Source organism: Pezoporus occidentalis, unplaced genomic scaffold (assembly GCF_034315485.1).
Source record: "Pezoporus occidentalis ecotype Australia unplaced genomic scaffold, CSIRO_AGI_Poc_V1 ctg31, whole genome shotgun sequence".
Lineage (NCBI taxonomy): Eukaryota > Metazoa > Chordata > Aves > Psittaciformes > Psittacidae > Pezoporus > Pezoporus occidentalis.
This window is the reverse complement of record NW_026915052.1, coordinates 6804044-6830109: the sequence shown is the minus strand read 5'-3', so window position 1 is coordinate 6830109 and position 26066 is coordinate 6804044. Positions and strand designations below refer to the sequence as shown.

The 26066-nt window shown below is 40.0% G+C and overlaps 1 protein-coding gene across 3 annotated transcripts; it reads left to right on the top strand.

Moving 5' to 3' along the window:
- Positions 1-24063, top strand: GTF2H1 (general transcription factor IIH subunit 1). 3 transcript variants are annotated; one of them, XM_062628163.1, is made up of 16 exons: positions 1-125; positions 3191-3264; positions 4270-4438; positions 6283-6475; positions 8926-9088; positions 10755-10848; positions 11576-11725; positions 12812-12891; positions 14194-14321; positions 15463-15550; positions 16825-16910; positions 17735-17852; positions 18673-18763; positions 20216-20331; positions 21192-21284; positions 21897-24063. In XM_062628163.1, exons 3-16 carry the CDS (start codon positions 4285-4287, stop codon positions 21981-21983), a joined length of 1641 nt encoding a protein of 546 aa, XP_062484147.1. In that variant the 5' UTR covers positions 1-125; positions 3191-3264; positions 4270-4284; the 3' UTR covers positions 21984-24063. The 3 variants fall into 3 exon arrangements, with proteins under 3 accessions (XP_062484147.1, XP_062484148.1, XP_062484149.1); XM_062628164.1 differs by lacking the exon at positions 3191-3264 and having other exon boundaries at positions 7-125; XM_062628165.1 differs by lacking the exons at positions 1-125; positions 20216-20331; positions 21192-21284; positions 21897-24063 and having other exon boundaries at positions 3105-3264; positions 18673-19014.
- The last annotated feature ends 2003 nt before the right edge of the window (positions 24064-26066 follow it).

Here is a 26066-nt window from a genome sequence, read left to right as displayed (position 1 = left end):
ATTCCGGTCACGTGGCCTCTCCCTGCCCGCCCCATGGCCCCGGCAGCAGCCCGACCCCCGTAGCGCCCGCTCCCGCCCCGGGCCCCTCCCGCTGGCAGCAGCCGGCACCCAGCACCGCCCTCACGGTAAGGATCGAGCTGGCGCGGGGTTGGGGAGGCGGTGGTGCCGGGTATTATCTCGGTGGGGGGGGGGGGGCAGTGGGGCCCGATCCTTCTCACGGCCGCGCTGCCCGGCGGTTCCTTCCGTCCCTTCCGCCGGCTGAGGGGCGCGGCGGTCCTTAGCATCCTCCGTACCCGTCCCGGCTGTGGCTGTTTAACGGTGGCGGCCTGGCCGGCCGCGGGTGCCGTAGGGACGGAACCGGGAGGCGCAGCTGTAACCACCGGCATGTGCCCCATAGGGAGGGGAGCGGCGGGGAGGAGGCAACCCTCCGCCGGCGGGATCGCGGCGGGGGCAGTGGGCTTCACCGGAGCGCTGGGCGCCGGGTGCGGGCGATAGACAAAGAGGTGCCCTCGCAGCGCCTTCCCGGACAGCGGCCACCGCCTGCCAGGGCCGCCAGGAGTCGGACAGAGCCCCAGCAGTGCCCGGCCGGGGCCGCGCAGGATGTCCTCGGGCACGTTTCGCTGCAGGCAGAAACGCTGTATGAAGCACAAGTGATGCGGATCGCGGAGGAAGGCCGAATTGACCCTTCAGATGGGCTCAGGGGCACAAACCTCATGTGGATTCCCTCAGCTTATCGCGATGCTTGCCGGTATCCAAGACAAATGGCACTTGGCAGCTCCCAGCGTTACCGTAGGCTGTATTCCACTGGCAGGCCCGATGTTGCCCCTCGGGGTGCTGCTCTGCCGGCTCCCGGCCCCACCCAAACTGTCAGAGTTCTGCTGCGTACCTGTGCCACTGCGGTTCAGTCTGGACTATTAGCGTGGATACTCTGCTGTTCCCTGCAGGGAGTGGAAGCCTAGCAGCAGGGCCTGCATCAGCTCTATCAGAGCTTGCCTGCCTGCCTGTATCTGCCCTGACCGGATCAGGATTGTTACAATGTGTAAATGTTTCCTTTATTTCTGATTAGAGCTCAACAAAACCACATGGGAAGAGACTGGAGTGAAATGCTGGTAATGGAGAGCATTCAGACCAGGTGGTATAAGTAACAGACAAGAGAGGTATCCAATTTTAAAAGTGGTTAGAAAGAGTTGGTGTATTAAGAGGAAGGGCAGCTGTTGGAATTGGACAGTCTTTCCAGAAGTTCTGTCCACTCTCATAGATCTGGGAGTTGTAGGTGGGTGAGCAAACAGGAGGACCTCATGTTGACTTTTTATGCCAATACTGAGACTTTCTGATAGAAAGTTGTAAACTGCGCCTGAGATTAATACCCTCAAGGCATGGTTGATGACAGGTCATACCCCATGGGTTAGGGCTATGGATTGATCCAAGTGCTTTCTAGAACTCCTTATCATCATTTCAAAAGCTCTGCTGCTGGAGAATTCAAAATCAAGCATTCCTGACCTTCCTATTCTGGAAGATACTGAAACCTGAGAAATATCTGTCTTCTAAAGTCTGCAGCTAAAGAACTCTAATGCTTCTGGTTTTAGTAGCAGGTTAACATTATAGTTAATGCTGTAAAATAACAGAATTTCTCTTGTGTGCACGTTTCAGTTCGTGCATGTTTCAGTTCTTGCCCCTTTGAGCAGCAGTGTCATCATCCTCAGTACTGATTCTTGGAAACTCGAGTTGTTAAATATAGAGGTTAGGAGGTTTGGGCAGGCACAAATAGACCATTGATGACTCTCAACTGACTGCATAGTAAGCCGTAAGCATCCAAAGAGAAAAAAATTGTGTGCTGTGTGTCCTTAGTGAGGATGTGGCCTTACCCTGTGCAGTTCGTAGGGGACCATCCTCATGCTTTTTTAGCAGCTAGGTGAGATTTCTATTTTAGAAGTTTCCCTGTACTAGTTGTAACAAGAAGCCATTTTGTTTTCATTAGTGAGAGATGGTAACTTTCCTCAATTTTTTATTCTTTCTGATGTACTCGTCAAAAGACAGTTGGGGTTTTCTCCATTTTGGGTAATGCTTACTGAGCTTCTGAGTTGTATCATCCTACTGCCACTGTAAATTACTGCATGAAAAAGGATGCAGAGCAGTGACACAAGTAAGAACAGCTGTGAGCTAGTGTGTTCATCCTCCCAGAAGGTAGAATGAGCTTCTCCTGGGATAATTGTGAGTTCACAGACTGCACACTGCAGGGTACTGTTCTAGAAGGTTGTGCTTGTAAAGGAGAAGTTGCTAGGTGCCGATCGTTGTCTTCTGTAGTAGAAAGACTGGTTGTAGGTGGGTGAAATAGTATGGTAGAAGAGCAAAGCAACTTGCATCAGAGATGAGGCTATGGAAACACTTTCCCTTTTCTATCTGTTCAGTACAGGTTTGATTTGTTTGCATTCTGTTGATTTGTCTCTACTGCATTGGGTAATAATGACCTTAAAGGACTGTAAAGTAATAAAGGGAGAAAAAAGTCAAAAATCCTTACTCTTGCATATATTGAGCTCTGTGTGTGTGTATATACATATATATATAAAAATACATATATTGATTACATGTATATTACATATATACATATATATATATAAAATATATATATTGATTATATGTATATTACATATATGTATATATATAAAATACTTAGTCTTGCATATACTGTTTATTAGTCTGTGGCCAGCTGCCTTTTTCCCAGTAAGGATAAGGACCTGATGAGAGACTAAGACATGCAACTGGAAATTATAAAATGATAGGGTGAATAGCACTGGAAGAGAATAATGATGCTGGGGAGACTGTAAAGCATCGTGCTAGGAAACGGTCCTGAAATCATGCCATACAGTTTTCTTTGAGAGAGAAGTATTAGCAGGGCTGCTCTGAATGTGGCACAACTTGTTCCAGTGACTGCTGCAGTAGTGCTGATGTGCAACCCCACATTCAGTATCAGCTCAGTATCACTGAAGTCTCTGGCAAAGCTTTGGAGGACTGAAATGATGGAGTGAAGCCTAAGTGCAGAGCCCTTTTGCCATTAAGTCTTTCAATTTAGTATTTTACTTAACTAATTTCAGAGATGGGTATGTAAGACTTGCTGAAGAGAATGCTCTGCTGCTGTCCAGGTTGTCACAGTAAATACCCTATCTTGCTGCTTTTTTTTTTTTTTTTTAAGATACCTACTAGTAGTGCAATAGCTGATGCAGATTGTTGATGGAAGTTTGATGTGGACCCCAGCAAATATTACAGGTATTCTAAAGCATATGAAACATAGAATGATATAATGGTTTTGGTTGGAAAGAACCTTATGATCATATAAGTTCCAATCCCCCTGCCGTGGACAGGGACACGCCACACTAGACTGTGTTGCCAAAGAACATGCATATCAGCATTTGAATAGCGTTTCACATATTGATAGTAAAGTTTATGATGTACAAGATACAGCAGTTGGACAGACTAAACATTTACAGCGAACGTACCAAAGATGGAATCTTTTGATAGGTGTATAACAGTATGTTCATAGAATGTGGTGATACTTATGGTATCCTTTATCTCTTGAGAAATTTAAGGCTGTAGACTCAACCTGCAGAGATGAATTATAGTGACTGCTGGGGGGAGAAGAACGCAAAAGTCTTGTTGATGTGAGACTGGCAACAGAATTACCGCTGTGATGAAATAGGTGTAACATTAGTCCCTCGGACTTCGGAGGAGAGGGATGGGAAACTGCCCAGCTGGAATAAAGTGTGCAAAACATTGTTCTAGCCCACCACAGTAAGAACAGGAGTGTAGCTGGGCTACTTTAGCACAGAGAACTGCTATTTTTCACATACCTTGTATCCTTCCCTTTTCTGAAATGACTTAACATCTGCCATTCACACTGAAGAAGAGAACTGCTGCCAAATGCCAGAGGAGATTTGGAATTTGTGCCATTTCTGAGCTTGAGTATCCTTCTGAACTTGAAAAAACAGTAAAGGAACATTAAAACAGGAAAATTTTGTTATTGGTTTAAGATTTGCACGTTTTTTACTGAAGCGAAAGCAGTATCAGCAATTAAGGTGAATTATTTAGGTAGCTGTCAGTATTTAAATAAATTTCTTGATTGCACTTACAGAGGGAAGCATGTTTATCTGGAATATTTAAAAAATGATGTAGGCATTAAGTAAATGTGGGTGTAATACTTTGATATAGATAGGAGTATTGAAAGTGTATCAGCAAATATAATTATACTAACCAGCTCGACTGTGTTTTTAATAGCTCCTTACAGACACAATGGCAACATCATCTGAAGAAGTGTTACTGATTGTAAAGAAGGTACGTCAGAAGAAGCAGGATGGAGCTCTCTACCTTATGGCTGAAAGGATAGCATGGGCACCTGAAGGCAAAGACCGATTCACAGTCAGCCATATGTATGCAGACATAAAATGTAAGTGAGCACTTTCCCTATTCCAGCTTCAGTAAGCAGTATTCTGATAAACATTTAAATACAACCCAAAGCATATTTGCCATAAAACACTAGCAGGTAAGTTAGGAAGGTTAAAAGGGTCTGAAGCTTTGACTAGGTTATTTTGTGTAGCAGCAGAGGTCAGGACCATGCTGAAGTATCACTCAATTTATTAAGGATGTTACTACAGGACTTCTGTAGTCTCCAGCTGTTTAAGCTATACTGCATTTACTATTAAATTTTGATAAACTTCTGCAATAAATTAGAGAAATAATCCATGCCATCTGCTTGTGGAGGGAAGGGTGGGAGGAGGGTTGAGGAAGAGTACAGGATTTTTGAGGTCTAACACAGAAACTATCTGACATGTCATCTGTTAAACTATGCATCTAAAGCTGTTCCAATTTTCGTATAAAATGAACCTCGCTGTTTTTCTTTCATCCAGTAGACCATAGCTTCAGAAGCACTAGCTTCTGTAGCTTGGCCTAACTGGTAACATTCTGATGAAGCGCTTGCTGTTGCAGTAGCAGAGTACTTGTGAGTCAAAACTGAACAGTTAATGTCTATAGCATGCTGCCTTTCTGTTTCCAATTAGTGCTCATATTCCATGTGCTGTAATGCCAAAGAAGGAATAAAAATAAGGTTGTATGTGTCACTTGGTAAAGGTTTAATGATTATTGCTATTTAAAGTTACATACAAGTACTGCAGCATGATCAAAAATGTGTGTGAAGAATCAGAACTAATATGCTGTTTTCTTAAATACAGATGTAGTAAGGAGTTTAAAAGCTCTGTTCACCTCAGGTAATCAACTTTGTGAAGGTTCTATTTAGCTATTTCCTTAGACTTCAGCAGCTTATATTTTAAAAATGTACATGTATAGGCATTGAAGTCAACTTAGATGAAAGATGCTCTTTTTTGTCATCTAAAATTAAAAAAGGGGGGGAGATATTTGTAAATTTGTGGTAGCAATGATGATTCAGTGATGACATCTGGTTCCTGTCTTCCACTTGCACTGGAGAAAGGGGTAAGTTTCAAAGTTAAGTTAGTGCCATTTGCAGTGCTACACTGAAGTCAGTATAGCACAGCAGTACATAAAAGCAGTTGTTCTAGTCTACTCCTTCTGGTTATGAGAAAGGAAGCAGGAGTTAGGGTTCTTTTTATGGGTCATGCGGGTGTAATAGCACCTTGGAGGCATTGGTGATTGACTCTGGGAGTACTAGTAGCTAAATGTGCTTACCACACCACTTCAGACCAGCGTACCTTTACTGTCAATAGACATGCTGTTACCGCACCCTGCATCTGCCTTCTTACTACTTTTCTTCTGTGGGAACTAATCCAGCTGGAAAAACAAAAGGGGGTCACTTTTCAGTTGATTGGTTCCTTGGTTCAACTTGTTGCACAAATACTAACACTCATACAAGAAAGAGAGCAGGAAGAAGTGGAAAGGAGGAATGAGGTTGTAGCCTTTCAGCAGCAGCCTGGACTGGTACCAGGCTAAAGTGTCCAGGTGATGACAATATAATTTGCAGTTTTCTAATGGAAGACGTGGGGAATGCAAAGATAAATGAGGGCTCCTGAGCAGTAGCTGAAGGATACTGAACAGTAGACTGCTGGTGTCTGTGTCTTGTGTTTTAGAATGAACAAGGTGCTGGGTTCAAACTAATTTAAGGGGAAGACTATGTTCCACTTTTATGGCTGGAATTCACACACTGGATAATGGTATTTAATTGGATGATGAGGATAACTGCTTATAAGCAAATACTCTAGGGAAGAGTGTTCCTTGTATAAGCTTACTGTCTGTGGCTAATTAATACTCTGTGTAATCTAGGCCAGAAAATCAGTCCAGAAGGTAAAGCTAAAATTCAGCTTCAGCTAGTGCTGCATGCAGGGGACACAACCAACTTTCACTTCTCCAATGAAAGCACAGCGGTGAAGGAGCGAGATGCAGTAAAGGATCTTCTTCAACAACTGTTGCCCAAGTTCAAAAGGAAAGCTAATAAAGAACTTGAGGAGAAGAACAGGTAAAGGGAAGGGAGCCTTAATGTTGGTTTTGCTTGGACTTTTTTTGGTGTTTATTTTTTTTTTTTTTAGTTGTTACCTAACTGTAGTGTGGTTTTGCTAAGTGATACAGCATTCGTTTTCCTAGTATAAATCTCTCCACTTCCAATTTAGAGGCTGTTCACTGAGAATTACATAACTGTGACATGTTGAGACTATACCTGTGTTCTCAGCGACATGTTCTTGAGGTGTAAAGGCAGCCAACCTGGCTGCCACCCAGTCTGTTATCCATGGCTGTGAGACAAAAGCACCCAGCTGGCAGTCTGTCTCTTTAGTCTCTTAAGTATATATGTATTAGCTAGAAAGTCTACTTTAAAGACTTATTTTTTTTTTCCTTCTGTTCCAGAAGTTCTCACCTTTGATTTGTGATTTCCTCCCCTCCCTCCCTCCTCCCTGTGTAACCTCTTTCCCCTCAAATTTTTCCTGGTGTTTTATATGCTTTACTAAATTGCAGTATTTTCATGCTGCATCACTTGAGATGCAGTAGTGTGTGACTTGGGATACAGGATTTTATTGTAAAAATGTTTTGAGAAGACATTTGGGGCCAAAGTTGTTTTCCCAAAAGGGCTTTTAAGATACACTTCCATTCCTCTAAAATACTTGTGTTAAACCAGTCCTTGTGGCCATAGAGCATGCTTACAGTTCTCTGCATCTCCCCGGATGAGTTTCACTTTATTCTAACATCTGCTGTGAATCCTCTATCTACTCCCTTCCATTTCCAGAGACTGTTCTAGCTTTGAACTTAGGTAAGTTAAAGCTAGATTTTTTAAAAACCTAGGAACATTGCCTCATTGGTCAGGTAGGGTCTTTACAAGGAGGTTTCCCAGCAGAATGGTAAGAGTCTTGTGCAGGAGCTCTGACACATGCAGGTTTAACTGTTTCTAGTACTGCAGGGACCACAAGGCTCTACAGCAGTGCAGACTGCTTTGGCACTATCATACTATGTGCCTTATTTCTAAGATTTTTAATGCTGATTGTATGGGCAGTCTTAGCTCTGGATCTTTGTATCCTTAAATGAGATTTTACAGTATTACGCCATGCGGCAATAAGAGCTTTTCTAGTTACAGGGAAGGCAGAATCTTTGCATGTACTCGGTCCCAGTCTGTTACTTTGATTAGAAGTCCAAGTCTAGTGGCAGGGCTTCACTAGCTTAATTTTCAACTGAAAGGCAAAAAAGTTTCAGTCTGTTCTAGAAGGGATACTACATCCAGAGTCCCTATGGCTCTTCCTCCATTTATTGATATGTAGGGGTCAGGTACATACCAATACTCCAAGTTTTAATGGAATAATTAGAATAAGACTGCTTCCTGCTGCACTAATTTGTAAAAATGGCCACTAATCCATATTTGTACCAACAAGAAAAACTGAAAAAAAACGTGGTGGTTAAAATATAATAGGGATGTCCTGCACCAAGTCTTCTTTTCCACCTCATCCTACTTCATCCTTAGAGCAGCTACAGACTTTCATTCAGTCCGGGTTGCAGTTTATTCATGTTCTTCCCTGGACCATTTACTAGGTATTCATAAGATTCCTATTTTTGTTTGTTTGCAAATGATCAAGACTCTTAGGTACAGGTCAGAGATCATTGAGGTTGATTATGAATCTTTGGCTGATTATGAACACACATGCATGTTTCCCTGAAAATCGCCTGGTGGGTCTCAAGTCAAGTACACAGCTGTCTGAAAAGCTGCTTAAACATGGATTAAGTTTCAGGTGCATACATTCTTTGCATTTTGGATAGTAAGGGTGATACTTTATATTTGGATGATAACTTTTGCAAACATTATTCCGTGGTGGAAGTAGTGACACTGAATGTTTCTGTAGCAATTGTGCTGCATGTCATAGTTAAGTGATGGAGATCCTACTGTTACCAACAGAAACACAAATGAACAAACAACTCGGGATAATACATGTTTTAAGGTACCTTATCCCTCACATTTTGCTATGTGTGCTCTTGCAATAGAAGAGAGACATGTAACTACTGAATTTTAAGATATTAAACGGAAATTGGACAGTGCTGAAATCCCTTCCTGCCCCACGAGAACATTGTTACAGAAGTTCAGGAAATTTCATTGTGCTTTTACAGTTCAGGAGACTCCAGTCCTGGATGTGCAAAGAGACAAGAGCAGCACAGAATATTAGGATAAGATGTTAATCCCATATTAACTTTTTCCTAGGCATTATTGTTCTCTAGCATTTAATACTATTCCTTAAACATTTCTTTTTTAGCCCTGAAGTCTTTTAGGACAAATACAGCTATGGGGGTTGTTTGCTTACACAGTCTTGTTAAGAAATGCACAGCATTTTGAAAAAAAGTTGGTTTCTGTTCGTTTTGTGAACTCATGTTAGTTATGGAAATCCTAGTGACTTATTCTGCAGTATTTCAATTCTGTTCAATACATTCTTTTACCAGAATGCTGCAAGAAGATCCTGTTTTGTTTCAGCTTTATAAAGACCTTGTTGTGAGCCAAGTAATCAGTGCTGAAGAATTCTGGGCCAACCGTTTAAGCCTGAATGCAGGGGATAATTCTGCAGGCCCTAGTAAGCAGGATGTGGGCATCTCTGCAGCATTTCTGGTATGTTGAACCTCTCTAACTTAAATGATTTTAGAGCAGACAAATTGGGGAAAGTGTTCTGAGTTCTGTTCAGATACTTTATTCCCATATACTTTAATAGTGTTCTTTCCTGGTTCCTTCACATATTTCCACACATTGGCGAGACTATTGCAATCACATAAAGGAGAAAAAAGAACAGAAGTAAAGGTTTGAGTTGCAAATCTGCAACCTCAACATTTTGACAATTTAATCTACTCAATTTGAACTTTAAATTGACAATAGGCCGTTGTTCTTTATATATATGCCTCCTGTTAAACAGGAATAACGGTAAACTTACAGTCACTAGGTTACATTGTATTAACGTCGTAAGTTCAAGAGTATCTCTGCTGCAGCATTGACATACATAAATGAAGCTGCAGAGATTTTCCACACAGTTTTATTCTCTCCCCATTTTTTTCTTAAACCAGTATATGCTTTCAGCTACTTGAAGAGCAACTTGTATGTATGAAAACTTGTTTTCTCTCTCTTTTTCCATCTTTGTTATGTTACCCATTTGTAGAAACCATGCCTCAGTAATCTCAGTGCAGTCTAAAAGTAACCTAGGTACAATCTTTAGATTCCTCCCACAGATGTATTTCTACTTCTGCAACAGAATGAATACATACTGTGACTCTCTAGTGGGAATCCCATTTCCACCTTTGTAATGACTGCACACACATCAAGAGTTTGGGAGGGAAACAGGAGGTGGGAGCAGCTTTATGACTTAGCTGCTATATTTGTTTTTTTCCCACCTAGAAGTACCTGAATCATTTACCAAATGAACTTGATGGCTCCGATTTTCTCTCTCATTATTCTTACACCTTGACAATAAAAAAGCAAAGCACCACACCCACTGAGACTTTCAAAATCAAAACTTTCTTAAATAAATGGTTGTGTTTGTGTACTCTGCATTTGTGAAAAAGAATTTCATATATTTGTGTGTGCTAGTTCAAGTTAAAATAACTATCTGGCTCTGCTCAGAATGAGTGTTTCTCTAGGAAGAAGGTGGGACAAAACCTAGAATTTAGATGTACAGGAAAAGGAAGAAAAGAAGGCAGCTTATGCAATCATGTACTTTTTCCTGTTATTGAGAATTGGTCTGAGCACTTGCTTGCTCCAGAGCTTCCTGAAGAGATCACTGAGATCTAACTTGTAAGTTCTGACTGAGGCTTACCCTCAATTTCTAAATTCATTGCTATTTGTCAGTTATATGGAGATGCTTTCAGTGTGTAAGCAAATAAGGTATGAGAACCATAAATCCTTTTTTGTCACTTCATTATCATCCCTGATTATTCACTAGCTGAATTGTTGCACGCACACTAATGGATTAAGCATATGCAGTAAATATGCCTATTTTTACTGTGAAACACGAATATATTAAACTAAGCACACATTCTTTTGATTGATAGAATGGTCTTTGCTTTTCATCTTCTAAAATTTACAATCTACTTTTGTAAAGAATTTGCCTTTAAGTGGAAAATGTAGTCTTTCTAAAAATATTTATAATCAAATATGCTATGGATTTTTGGAGGAAGAAGATTATTTTATCTGCAGGAGAATTTGACTGCAAAATGCTAGGTTTTTTCCTTCTCCAGTTACAGAGGCATTCAGATGTGACTGATTTTCTTCCCTGTATGTTTTTTCTTAGGCTGATGTACGGCCTCAAGCAGATGGCTGCAATGGTCTGCGGTATAATTTGACTTCAGATATCATTGAATCCATATTTCGAACATATCCTGCAGGTAAGAACAGTGCTTTATGAAACGAATACATACATTTAAGATTTGGTTTGTTTGGGGTTTTTTACCATCTTGCTGTGAGAAGACTGAAATGTTAGTCTGAGCCTGGAAATACAAAGCACCATATATTCAGTCTTCTAGATGATTTTCCCTGTCTTGTTTGAGGGATGGGAAGAACCATGTGTTAAAACATGCATTTGAAATGAAAATTTGATTTTGTTAGATGAAAACATTTTAACTTGTGCATTGAACTTTTGGTTGTTTGGGATTTTGGTTGGGGGGGGGGGGGTGTTTTTTGGTTTTTTTTTTCTTTAGATTGTGAATAGGTGTTTGGTTCCCATGTACTCTCCTACTCAGAATTTCAATTAATTGTTGTTTTTCATTAAACCACCTTTGGGAAGAAAAGAATCTGATTTCCATCATCCCCCTGCACTATATTGAATTACTAGAATTCTGGCAAATCAAACTTCTTGTATGTGTGCAGTTCAAATTAAGAGTATTCAGACCACTGTTATGTGCATTTATTTCAAAATATTAGCTAGCATTGCAGGGCATAAAAAGAGTACCTGTTTGCTTATGCTTAACTACTGTGTTCTCTTAGTTTAGTTGGAATGAATCTAAGCAGCATTAGACAAAAAACAAGGAAGGAAGCAAGCAAGGAAATTTTAGCGTGAAGTACCATACTAAGGTTTGCAGAACAGTTTGTAATCACTGCTGGTTTTGTTCACAGTCAAAATGAAATATGCAGAAAATGTTCCACATAACATGACGGAGAAGGAATTCTGGACACGATTTTTTCAGTCTCATTATTTCCATCGGGACAGGCTCAATACAGGCTCAAAAGACCTCTTTACGGAGTGTGCCAAAATGGATGAAAAAGGTAAGTTTTTTGACTTTGTGCAATAGGCTGCAAGAGTCTTAGCTGCCTCATAGACCCCAACACTCAAGAGGTCTGTCTAAGAAATCTAGCAAAGCTGAAGTTTAAGTTTTCTTACATTACTTACATTACTAGGCATGTTGTTTGTCAAACTGTGAAGTGAAAGGTACGGATGGCCGCTGAAAGTTAGCTGTAGCTTTGGATTCTCAACATGTTTCATGGAGAGTGCCTTTCTTGAAACAAAGTAGCCTTTGGAGAGTGGTAGCACTAGAAACCAGCTTTATTACAACTCATGCAACAGAAAATCTGTGATAAATTCTATTATGTGCTATCATGCTAGATTGATTATTCTGTGCCATCGGTTGCTGTGAAATAATTTTGTTTATATAAGGCTTCATTCTGTGGTATGTGCACAATTTAGAACATGTATAGCTTTTGTTATAGATCAGCTTTTAGTAATAGACAGATATGGATCTTGTTTAAAATTTTCCAGAGGAGTTGCCATCCCTGTTCTCTGTCAGCCTTTTTAATGTGAAATCTTGAAATACCATCTGACATAAGTTTTTATTGAACTTTTGAGGTAGGTTTGTAACAATACAGAGATGTGCAGAGTTGAGATCACTTAACACCATTCCTTAACATGTATTCTGACTAATGAAATCCATAACCCTACACAAGTAAAAGCTATCGCCAGATGTAAATAGCCATTCTGCCCAAGACAAGACAACAAAATAGTGCCAAAATTAGAAGAAACATAGAACTAAGGCTTCCCAGTTCCCATGTTAATACAACTAACATTACTAATACAACGTTCGATTATTTTTTTTTTTTTTTTTTTTTTTTTTTTCCCAACAGCAACGTGTAGAAGTTCATGAAAGCTGTGCTAATTAGTAGGATGATCTTTAACAATACCTTTCCAAGTTTATTGGCAATTTTAAATGGAACTCTGAAAAGGGTTGAAAGCTTTAGTCATGCTGATACTTGGGGATCTGCAGAACCTTTGTCTTTTCCTTTAAAGGTTAAATATAATCTAATAATCCCTATATTAGATACGGTTTTTAATGATTTTTTTTTCTTTGTTTTATACAGGGTTAAAAGCAATGGTGTCTCAAGGGGTAAAAAACCCCCTGATAGATTTAACAGCTTTGGATGATTACACATTAGATGAAGTAAGTAGTTGCCAAAAAAACCCACCCAACTCCCACCTTAGCTTCATTTAAGGAAAAAGAGGGTCCCTCTCCTCTTAAAATAACTACAAATGCTAATTCTAAACCACATCGCTTACTAGGCTTCTGCAGTGGTTGGATAGTCGACATTTACACAGTTGCATGTCTGTGTGTAAAGAAATGGAAACTCTGCCCATGGTACTTTATGTCTCCTGTCTGCCTTAGTATGCTGGCTATAAAATCAGGAATTCCCTTTTTTAAAGAATTATTATTTCACTTGGATAGTTTGGTTTTGTTTTTTTCTTGTCTGAAGTGGATGTTCTGTTTTCTTCCTGCCTTTTAGAAGCTGTGACAACATGCAGAAGGTAGCACGAAATGAAAAAGTCTTTGCATTTGTTCTCATTTTAAACATGGCTATTTGCTTGATTCCGCTTAATTTTAAGGACACTTTATACAGTTTTCTTTGTTTAGCTTTAAATACCATCTTTTGCTAAATGTATGACTAGCTTGAACTGTTCTGTTACCTGCCTCCAAGTACAAATTAAAACAATTTTTATAAATGGTGTACCATAATGTGAAATTACCTAAAAATGTGCTTTTCTGCAGTTGATCTAACGTAAACTTTGGAGTTTCAACTAATGATGCTGCATTTCTAAGTTGGTTTTCTTTTTTCTAAGAGTTGTACAAAGCCAGCAGTCTGGAACTGGACTAGGAGTTTAGGCTAGGTATGTTTGAATTGCTGTGCAAACTGCCGTACTTTCTTTTTGAGGCCGGTTAACTGCAGGCATGAAACTGCGCATGGGGCAAAGCAAGTTGCCTTTAACCACCTGGTAACCAAGGAACACTGCAAGGATTAAGGCTTGAAGTTTTTTGAATTCGCAGCAATACCGCATCCTCCTGACAGGTGTCATTTAGCCTGTGGGCTGCTGTTGTCCCACAGGCTGGTAAAAAGAGGTCAATAAAACAATTGCTAGCTCTTAATTGCCATCAGTGCCTGTCTGTTTCATGCAGGTGATCCTCACATTTTTAAGCTAGTTCTAGTTTTACTTATAACTAGACCACAGTCTTACAAAACAATTTTTTTTCTTCTCTCAGACACCTAAACTGCCCAGTGTTAGCAGAATAAAATAGTCTATGGAGATTTTTCAAATTACATAATGTGATGGTGGAGCTAGGCAGGAAAATACTGCTTCCCATGATGAGGCAGTATCACTCAGTAGAGTTCAGAGGAGGTGACATGCAAGATTCCTGATTCAGTCCTTCTGGTTTTTGGGCAGGAGGTAGCTAATGTTGTTTTCTTTGTAGGAATATGTTGCTTCTATGGCCTCTACATCAAATGCCTCAAAATCTGCTAGAGAAAGTAGCACCACTGCCATTATAAAACGCTTTAATCATCATAGTGCCATGGTCCTTGCAGCTGGCCTCAGGAAACAGTAAGTTTCACTCTTGTGTAAAAGCTGGTTTGTAACAAATTTTAAAGAATTTCCAAAATGAAAGTAAGTCTTCAATTGCACATCCAACCTTTTCTTGTAATTTTTATGATTTATAATTTTCACTTCAGAAACGAAAATACCTTTACATTCCATTTTACTTTAACAGTTTTTCTGAGATGAAAAATGCTAGTTTTAGCTGAGTTACCATACAAAGCAGATGCAAAAAGGAAAGGATGTTTCTGCCTTAGTTCTTCACCCCTGGTAAAGGCTGCAGAAGTAGTATTCCATTTGCTGTGTGGAGGGTAGGTCTGGCATAGGGAGTCCCTACTGCCTGCCTTCCAGGAGCAGGTTTGCTGAGGCTTCCTATAGCGGGGTGCATAGACATAAGCAAAGGAGGAAGCAAAAGAACAGTGTGGCATAGGTGGATCAGGTGAAAAATTCCTCTAGTGCAGTACCTTGCCCAGACTAAAAAGAAAAGAATAACCAGGTGGTTTAGTATATTTGCAGTGAACTTCATGAATGAAACTTCTTCAAAGAAGAATGAAGTGGGCTTGATGTGAAGTCTGCTTTATGAGTGGTTTATAGATAAACATCAAAGGATTCCTACTCTTCCCAAATCCTGCAGACCTTATCTGTGATAAATTCTAATACCTTCTGTCTAGCTGTGCTCCGTCATGTTGTTATTCTGTCTAACTGAACACTGGACCTTTAACGATCTCTTCCATGTAATGTGTGTTCCAGTTCAGAAAGACAAAACAATAGCTCTCATTCTGCAACAGTAGTATCTCAGGGCTCCATATCTCTGCTAACACCTGGTTGACATAAGCGTGTATGCAAAGCGTTTCTAATTTAGTCACATGATTTTGCTGTGTCCCACTTGCGTTGCTGGCATGCTACTACTTCTGAGGAGAGGGAGAATCACCCTCCCTTGCTGTTGAATTTCCCTCTTGAGGGGTTATTTGAGGAGCTGGTTCTTTCTATCTAGATCAGCTGCTAGAAATGAAGATGTAAGGGGAAAAAAGTTGACATACAGTATGTGAACATGCATATAAAGTTTTTGAAGCAGATGTATTTGCTTTGCCTCTAGCTTGTATCTTAAGTTTCCTGTGAGGTATTCTTAATGCTGTTTCTCTATTTTAAGAGAAGCACAAAATGACCATTACAGTGAGACCAGCAGTACGGATGGAAACTCCAGGGATTCAGATTTCTTTCAGCCACCAATTAAAAAGGTATAAAGTTAGCTGATGCAATTCTAATTGAATGAAACTGGAAGCTGTCTGTCAGAAAGTTGCTAAAGGTTCCTTACTTGTTTTATGATGCATCTAATGTGATTTGGCTTTGCTTAGAAGTATATAGAATAAGAACCTGAGGGGCTGTAAGAAGTTTTATACTCTTTTAGTAAACACAAATAAATTACACCTTGAAGTACTGCTGTTTATCTCTTCAGCGAAAGTAAAAAATTTCCAAGATGCGTCTGCTTGGACCCAGAAATCTGGTTCTTTCCATACAGTGCATTTCTGGTTTTGCCCAACTCCCCCTTTGCCTTTCCGCCAAATGCTGGAAACATTCTAGAGAACATCCATCTGAAAGGGGTAGTGGTGTTCAGGCACCAATATTAACCTATCAAATGTATCATTTGTAAAGGGGATGATTAAAATGGCACATTGCAGCCTTCATCCTAAGGTCATAAGCTGAAATGAAGTTGAACTGAAAGCCTAGTGATGCCTGGTACACTGAAATACAGGGCAACAGCTTGTTTTAGACTAACTATAGCAGCTCACAAAGTGGAAGAGAGTATTGTAATTGCTGCAGAACTGAATTGAATACTCTTGCTAGGGTTGACAGCCCAAATAGAACATGTGAAGGGGACTTAAAACCTGCATATGTTGTGAGAAAAGGTGGTAGAATACACGTTAGTAAATGTAGTTAGTCAACTGCTTTGACTTTCCTGAAAACTGCAGTTTTCATTGGAGAGAAAACGATACACCAGGATTAAAATAAATGTGATGAAAAGAGGAGAAAGTAGGAGATTTCAGAAATAGTTTTCTCATTGTACAAAGTGTAATACCACTGTGCTGTTATCTCTCACCACTAATGCTCTAGCTGTACAGTCAACACATAGCTTGTGTAATTATTAGGGTTTTAGTCTTACACTCCTTACAGCCATTAAAGCATTACTGTTTCTGCTAAGCTAGAGCTAGATGGACATAGAGAGCACAAAGAATGATCTATATATTGTAGAACATATTTTGAAGTGCCAGGGACTGCACATTTTGGCCAGAACCTGCAGGAAAAACGGTAGTGCCAAGACTTCCGAAGTGCACCCTTTAAGCAATGTTGGGCATTGCTCCCTCTGGAGGGTAGGCGTGAATCATTCCACACTTTGGTTTTCTTTAAGGTTTTAGTAACTCTACTGCTCAGACTCAGTGAACTGGAAAAAAGCACTAGATGCATCAAACTGTATCCTCATTAGTGATGTGTATAATTATTTGGCTTATTTTAGGTGAAATTGCAGGAGGCCATTGAATATGAAGATTTATCAAAGAATAATAGCATTAAAACTATTGCATTAAACTTGAAGTCTGATAGGTAAGTTAAAATACACATGGTTATTTCGTCATATTCAGTACAGAAGGTCTCATCACAGCCTGCACAGAATCAGCTGATTTAGTCTCTACTGTGCCACAGTCAAGTGTGTTTAGGCTAAGCTTAAAAACCTAATATGAACTTCTGCATAAACCAGCTTCCAAGTAATTCCCATTTAAATTTGTATTTTTATTTCATCTTGCTTTCCAGCAAGCTAAGTCTCTGTAAGCGTACTTGAAGAGCTTTGAGCTGTAATATCTGTGAAAGGCTAACAGACCTGTTAGCACAGGTCGGCACTTTGTTGTAGCTTACAGTGGAAAAATGTGTCGCATGTGAAAATATACTCAGTTCCAAGGAAAATGCACTCCCAGAAAAAAAAAAAAGCAATTGGGATAGTTTGGACTGCTCATTGGTGTGTTTTTATAGTAACAGTCCTGTTGTTTTCTAGACTTTTTGAGTTTGAAAACCATAAATATAACTTCAGAAAAGAAGTGATACTCAATGTGCTCAGTTTCAGTCCAAAGTGGCATGAATTCCTCTACTCTAATAATACTCCCAGAACTCAGTGGCACAGATAGCTTCTTATTAGCAAAGAGATGCTCGGAGATTCAACAACAGAAACTCTTATTTTGCTGTCATACCATCCCTGACCCAACTTCTTCCAATGTGGCAATATATTTTACTTTGTCAATAAATAAGATTTAGATAGTAATGTCAACAATTACAAAGCATCTAAAATTGGAAACATTTGAAGACCTGTCCACCAAGTTTGGCCTCTGTTTTACCAACACTCCTATTAATACATTTTATCTTTTCTTGCCTCACAGGTATTATCATGGTCCAACTCCAATTCAATCACAGCAATATGCAACCAGTCAGGATATAATTAATTCTTTTAATAGTATTAGGCAAGAAATGGAAGCATATGTACCCAAACTAACTCAGGTATGGGAGAATACTTAAAAAAAATACCCTTCTTGATGTTAGCATCTTGCGTTCTGTGTAATTTTGTGCCTCCTGTCTACTGGAATTTTACTTTTTCAGGGCAGACTTAATTATCTCCAATAGTTTCATGTTATTCAATTTATTGTACAACTTTAGGCAATACCTTTTGAGTTACTGATTTTAAATTCTAAACAATAGGGACCTGATACTCTGAGTTATATTCTACCGTTACCAGGTTCTTTGAGGAAATGGTAAAAGGTAGAAAGTAGTAAAGCAGGACAGTTATGCAACATGAAACACAGGCCAATATTATTGATCCCACCCCCTGAAGTTTAGTATGTAATGGTCTTAAGAGGTCCATAGTAAGCAAATTTATAACTGAACAGGTCTTTCATTCCTAAATGCACTTATGTAGGATGTAGATCTCACTGTGGGCTACACAGAAGCTGTCTTCTGGCAACTAGGGTGCAGCACACCCAGGCAGCCAGTCTGCCCAGCCAGTATGTGAACTGATGTAAAGCAGCCACAAATTCAAATGTGTCGCATTTTTGTACAGTAATTCTCTGTCTCATTTCAAAATGGCTGCATAGCCAGTTCACATACTAGGTAAAGAAAAGGTTGGTTTGTCTGTAACTAACTGGAGAGCTTTTGCTGAAAATGTGAGCTTATAGCACTTGAAAGTACTGAGCAGACTCTTCATCAAAACTTCCATTGTATCTGCTCAACTGTATCTTTGCCATCAGAGTTCAAATACAATTCATTTTAAAAAGATTTTATTGGAGAAAGTGATATGAAGTAATTGTTCCCTCTCTCCCTTCAGGTCCTTTCAAGTGCTGATGCTGCTAGCACTATTGCAGCCCTGTCACCTGGAGGAGCACTTATGCAGGGTGGAACACAGCAAGCCATAAACCGTAAGGATTTAGGACATAAAATACTTTAATCATGTCTTACTGCATTATAAAGCAGTACCTGGCTTGCTGTTTCATCTGCCTCTTGGAATGTTACAGTGATAAAGGAAATTATGGAAACATGCAGCTGAAATAATACTGGGCTACAGTAACAAACAAAAAGCAACAACTGAGCCACACCATGAGGGTGGTACTGGCTACACCACTGCTGAGGCAACTGAATGAGAGGAAATTGTACAAAGCAAGTGATGAAGGTTGTAGTTGATCTCAAGTCCTTGTATAGATAATGGGGTTTGCTTGTTCAGCATTTCTATTTTTCATTTTTTTTTTTTCCCCTGGATTTTAGAAAATAAAGGCATACTCAGGGAGAGCTCTAAAGGAGGCGAGGTCAAGATAATTGTCTGGAACTAGGTTTTTCTGCAGCCTGCGTTTAAGATCCACAGCTTGCTGTGAAAAAGGACAACTTTCTTGTAGTCTTCAAGGGCAAAACAGACAACTCCTCCTTCTTGCATCTCTTCAGCTATTCCCAAGTTCATTTCCTTTGCATCGCAGCAGGTTCTCACAAGGCAGTGTTTATAACAGGTTTCCAGTTAACTTGTGTTACTTGGTGTGAAGAGCCACAGAAGCTAATGCAGACAGCTGAAAAAGCAAGTGTAAGTTCTTTATGGTACTGAAAGAAAAGGAGTCAGCAAGCGGTAGTGAGGCTTTCTTACCCATCCCAGTTGACGTACTGGGTGCTGCACTCCATTTTGAGCTTGACCACCTTTTTCAATTTAAAAACCAGAACAGAAACAAACAAAATCAAACCCACAAAACCCAACCAAACAGAAACCAAACCCAGCCTCATCCTAGAATTTGCTATTCACTGCTCAGGTAACTATGCTCCTGTCATCCTCAATGACTGTGCTTTTTTTCTTTGGTTTTTATGATTGTGGTTCCCCCCTTCTCTTGAACCCCATTGCCCTTTCTTCTTTAAGAGTATCTAGGGTCAGTTCCTTGTTCCTGCCTGGATTTTTCATCTTCCACAGGCTGTGACCGTGTTCTCACTGCCATTGTAAAAAGAGAGAAGAGCTTGCAGTATCCACCATACAGTATTTAGTGCTGTGCTCTGAAGAGAACAAGATGCCAGTCCCAGAAGCAGTACTGCCACACCATTAGAACAGTACAAATATACTGCTTCTAATCCTGGATTAAGTTTTATATCCATTCTTTGGCTAACATAGATCTCCCTATATATAACATACAAGCTTCTAACTATGTAGTCATAAATAGCAGCTGACCTGATCTAATGCTGCTGATAGTCCTACTTCAGGTGTAAGGCACCTCAGTGTTCCAGCCAACCTTTCTGGGATTCTCGCAGAAATGTATATTGCTGGTCTCCTTCATTAGCCTTACATTCTCTTGTTTTCATATGATGGTTTTGAGTCACGCAACAAAATCTTTTTCTTGTTGCAGAGATGGTGCCAAATGACATTCAGTCTGAACTAAAACACTTGTATGTGGCAGTAGGGGAACTGCTACGACACTTCTGGTCCTGCTTTCCTGTTAACACGCCATTCCTAGAAGAAAAGGTAAGAACTTCTTAGTGTGGCCCTCGTTACAGGGTGGCCAGATCATGGTTTAGGGTGACTGTTGTTAACTTGAAGTATAGAACTAATACGTATGCTTTAAATCAGGGCAGCAGTTACTCGTCCCTAGAACTGAAGATCAACAATGTAAAATACTACCTTTTTTTTCAGCAGTTCTTTTGGCACCATTAAAATCAACCTTATGCCAGTTGCTGCCCTTCAGGAGCAGTTGCTGCAAGCTAATTTCAACAGAATGGTCAGCTGTATTCCAGCTGCAGATCTTTCATTGCAACTTTAAAACACAAACTAAAGCCCCCCTTCCCCCACATTAAGACACCTCCACAGTGAGGAAAATTTTCCTTTTTCTTCTATCCATTGCAAAAAACACTCACTCATAGCTTCAAAACATACACTGCCTTTTAGAATAAAGTTGCCTTTGAGGAGAGATGTCTGCTGCAACCAGGTATATGATTGTAACTGTTTTTCTGTTGCTATTCTTTCTTTTGACCTCATGTGGATCACAAAGATAAAAATCTGCAGATGTGTTGGATTTCATGCTGCAAAACATGGCCTGAAAATTCATGGTTCAGTCTTTGCCTGAAGCAAAAACATGTTTTTGTGACTATCTTCTCTGTAGTATTTACTGACAAAGTAATAATGATCACAGTGGCACATTGCACTCACCTCAAAAATAAGTATGCACTCCAGAATGGTTAGACACTGATGTTTTAGTAACTTCTTCAAACTACACATATTTAAAGTAGCCCCCAGGATTAGTTATGAGGTGTTTGGTTGGAGAACAGTTTGTTAAAGGAAAGAGAACTGTGCAAAGTGACTATAATGTTGGTTTCTGTCTCTTTCAGGTTGTGAAAATGAAGAGCAACTTGGAAAGATTTCAGGTTGCAAAGCTCTGCCCATTCCAAGAAAAGATTCGGAGACAGTATTTAAGCACAAATGTAAGGGGAAAATACTCTTTAATTATGTGGGTGCTTATTAATAATTTGAATCATAATTATCAAGAGGATGGTAGCTTTGTTATTTCTTATCTTAGGGCATTTAAGGTTTTTGTTAATTAGGAAATGGGCAGAGGGAGATTGAGTACAGAGTTAAGCATGCCTCCTCTCCCTGTATAGCTTTCTGAATGATACCAAAAACTATCAAGAAATATAATTTAAAATTGCCCAAGTGAGACAGCAAGAAGCAGAAGTCATGTTTCACTTCTCACTTCCACCATGAAGTAGAACTATAACAACTTCAAAACTGTCTCACACCGTGTCAGACTTGAAGTGGTCACAGACCACACAGTAAATACTGGAGCAGACAGCACAGTCAAGTATCACAACTTCCCTGTGACCATCCCAGCTTAGTAGCTATCTGAACTGCTCCCTCTACAGATACTTCACATTAGAGCCTCAGATATTTTTTCTCTTTGTTTGGCATACCTCTGTGATTTTAGCAAGATTACTTCGACTGAATAAAAGGAAGAAGGCAACAGTATCTGATCAAAGGGAGGGGAGGGGATGTATTTTCCAGTAGCTGGGACATTTAATTCCCTCTTAATGTTTCAGTTGGTAAGTCATATAGAAGAGATGCTGCAGACGGCCTACAATAAGTTCCATACATGGCAGTCCCGGCGTATGCTGAAGAAGACGTGAAAGTGCATGCTGTACAGGTTTGAGAGCGAAATCTGCAATAGGTATAGGAGTACAACCTAGCATATGTGCAGATCTTGTAGTTGTTGCAGGAAGACCTGCAAGCTGCGGACTTCTGGAAATGATGCTAACTGAACTTGCACATTTTTTGAAAAAGAACTGAGATTAAACTTGAAAACTAGGGAGAAAAACCAAGAAAGAACCAAAACAGAAGAGCTGAGGCGCAGAAATATTTAAAAGACATTGTTTACTGCAGTTACTCAGGAACTGCTTTTGATTTGCGTAAAGAGCTGCTTTCATAAATAAAAAATTTAAAGAGGGTGTATTAATAAAAATCCATTTTTCTGTCTAATTTTTTTTTTAAGAAGTGTATGGCACAGGGTAGAACTCAAAACGTTTCCTTCACTGGATTCTGACATTTTACTGAATTCTGTACTTTCTGCAACAGTTTAAGAATGATATTTTGAAGTACAGCTGAGACTGGTTTTGCTTCAAACATCTGGGAGAGTATAGCTGTTGGAAGACAAGCTTCTGCCATGTTTCCCCACCAATTGGAAACGCGACATTGCACTGAAAGCTGTTTGTTGTCTGGGGTCCCTAAAGGCACGTGGGGGCAAACTTTTGCCTAAAGTCTTGGATTTTTATGCAGAATTTTTCCAGCCATGGGTTTTGCATGTTTTCCTTTGAGTGCAAGTGTGTGCTACTGCAGTTTTGGTTTGTTTTTTTTTTTATGGTGGTATTTGTTCTGAGGAGAGAATGAATTTTTAAAGATGAAGTTAAATAAAGTTTCTTACAAAAGAAGGCATTTATTTTCAATTCTTAGACATTTTTTATTTCTTCTCCTATGTCTGTTTTCCTTCACTCTTCCCTTTTGACTGTTACACTGTTTTTGGTGAATTGATAATCATTGCAAAAAGAAAAATGTGTTATTTATCCAGTGTCCATAGATACTGGGAATCTGTGCCATACTTTGTTCCAAATAGAATCAGTTCACAATTTCAGACCAACATGTCTTGTATTAAATGTGACTTAAATGCAGAGTGAACCCGTTATCTATAATATATGCAGTTTAATGACATCCTTGTATTTTGTTGTCATCTTGACTGTACAGAAGCCCAGTATGGGCTACAGAATTTTTTTTACTTCTGACTAAATGTGACTGGTAGAGTATAAGATGCTTTTACTACAAAGACAAATCAGAGTGAGAGTATGTATTCAAAGCAAGCACAGCAGTGTTCAGCACAGCAGAAGAAATTCCCCTTAGCCTGCATGATGGCTTTAATACTAGATTTTGCCATCATTGGTATGAAGCTGAAACATGATATTGTGATGTTGGGTGGATAACTCGGAAATTCTTATAGAAGATGTATTTGTATAGCCAAGTCTGTGCTTGTTCTGTGCTGCTGCTCCATTTATGCAAGAGGTTTGTTTTTTTTTTTTATTCAACTGGTGCATGGAAGTCAGCAGCTGCTTTTTACCTTTTTTTTAATCATTATTTTTGTATGATGCTAATATTTTGGTAAAAGCTGAGTTTCAGTAAATGCCACTGCCTGCCTCAAAATTCTGTTTGGAAATGTAATGCATATTGTTAAGCCTAGTTTTCCTGTCTGCTTCTGCAGATAGATACATGATACCTGCTCTGTGATGTTAATGTGGTTCTGCTACCAGAAATGACTGGGCTCAACAAGAGTTATTTTTGATAGGGTGAAAGTGTCATTAGGAATAAACAGATGTATGTACAGCAATTGGGGGATGAGGTGTATATCTTGTCAAGAGTTACCTCTTGTGCTAAACTGTTTCTCTAAAATTTAGGTTTAGGGTATTCCTTCATCAAGCCTAATCCTCTTGTAAGTGCAGGCAGCTCCCAAAAAGAAAGGGTAGTTTTGTTCTCCCCCACTCCAAAGCACTTGATCTAGCAATTCTTGGCCAAATTTCAGCTGTTTAGTGAAAGCTGTAACACCTTTCATGATATCAGAGGGCTATGTTCAAGAAAGTACATCTGATTTATGTTGTAACTGTGCCTGAAGCTATGAACAACGTGTTTTGAGTATGAGACTGTACTGAGACTTCATTTAAAAGAAAAGTCATGGACAGGAGGGTTTTGAATATTCACCTTTGATTTGAATCAGTATTTAGTGTTCCTGGAAAGACTGGGCCAGATGGTTAGCGCAGTGGAAGTGGTTCAGTGCATCACAGGAGCGTTTTACAGTTCAAAGGACTGTTTATAATCATTATGGGGGAATAGCTTTAAGTTATTATAGCTATATCAAGCTATCAAAAAGGACCTTAACAGAACTGGGGGGAAGGAAGAGGACTGATACTAAATTCAACAGTTTTGCCTAGAGACTCCACAGGCAAGGCTGCTATGCACTTCATATTGCTTTTTCAGGTATTGTGGCAATAAGGCACAGGCCCCTCCTAAAGTAAAGGAGGTAAACTAAATATTCTTCTACATTGTGTTCCCCTTTTCTGTAGCGTGGTCCAAAACCCAGATTCATTCCTTAAGTTTTGAAACTGAATCATCATGCATTATATTACTATTGGAATCTTTATACTGACTTGTATTTTTAATGAGAATTCATAAAATTTGTATCATTGGCATTGATCTAAGATTTGTAGAATAAACCCTACTGAATTCTAAAGTGAAGTCTTCTCTAATGCTTAGGCTGTATTTTCTCATGTTCAGTTAAATCCCAAACGGGCTGCATTCAGGTCTAAATTGAGAGTGCTGGGTATAGCACTAGCTCAGCTATCCCTTCATGCTGGTAGAAAAGGTCAGGAGCAAGAGGGCTACAATACAGTTACTGTCAAATTATTTCATTTTTAGGGGTTGAGATTTTTTTCTGCTGCATAGGGAATCTACACCATTATGAGTGCTACTGTCCTTCTGCTCCTGACACACCAGTTTAAGTCTCAAGGGATTAGTACCCTGCTTGTTCCATATATTGATTGAGCAGCTGTTGGTTCAGGAGAGCTGTACAGGCTGCTTTGTCAGCCACTCAGATCCAAGCTTTGCTAGTAATGGAGAAAGGATGACTTAAAGTAGATACTAAGACCAGTCTGGCTCAGCCTACCCATAGCCTGTAAATTTCAGCAGATTAAAATTCTTAGATGCACCATAAAAAAGGCTGGGCTATTTCTCTCTCAACAAGAGCTGTATCCCAGTCAAGGACAGAAAGTGACATCTTTCACTGGAGCCATTCCTGACAGTAGTTTCTTCCATGCTCACAGAGTAGATCTCTAGACTATATAGAATCATAGAATAGTTAGGGTTGGAAAGGACCTTAAGATCATCTAGTTCCAACCCCCTGCCATGGGCAGGGGCACCTCACACTAAACCATGTCACCCAAGGCTCTGTCCAACCTGGCCTTGAACACCGCCAGGGATGGAGCATTCACAACTTCCCTGGGCAACCCATTCCAGTGCCTCACCACCCTCACAGTAAAGAACTTCCTCCTTATATCCAATCTAAACTTCCCCTGGTTAAGTTTTAACCCATTACCCCTTGTCCTGTCACTACTGTCCTTAATGAGTATTCCATCTCCAGCATCCCTATAGACCCCCTTCAGATAGTGGAAGGCTGCTATGAGGTCTCCACGCAGACTTCTCCAGGCTGAACATCCTGAAGTTTCTCAGCCTGTCTGCATACAGGAGGTGTTCCAGTCCCCTGATCATCCTCATGACCCTCCTCTGGACTTGTTCCAACAGTTCCATGTCCTTTTCACGTTGAGGACCACAGAACTGCACACAGTACTCCAAGTGAGGTCTCACGAGAGCAGAGGGGCAGGATCACCTCTTTCGACCTGCTGGTCACGCTCCTTTTGATGCAGCCCAGGATACTGTTGGCTTTCTGGGCAGCAAGCGCACACTGCCAGCTCGTGCTCATTTTCTCATCAACCAACACCCCCAAGTCCTTCTCTGCAGGGCTGCTCTGAATCTCTTCTCTGCCCAACCTGTAGCTGTGCATGGGATTGCCACGACCCAGGTGCAGGACCTTGCACTTGGCTTGGTTGAACTTCATGAGGTTGGCACTGGCCCCCCTCTCAAGCATATCGTGGTCCCTCTGGATGGCATCCCCTTCCCTC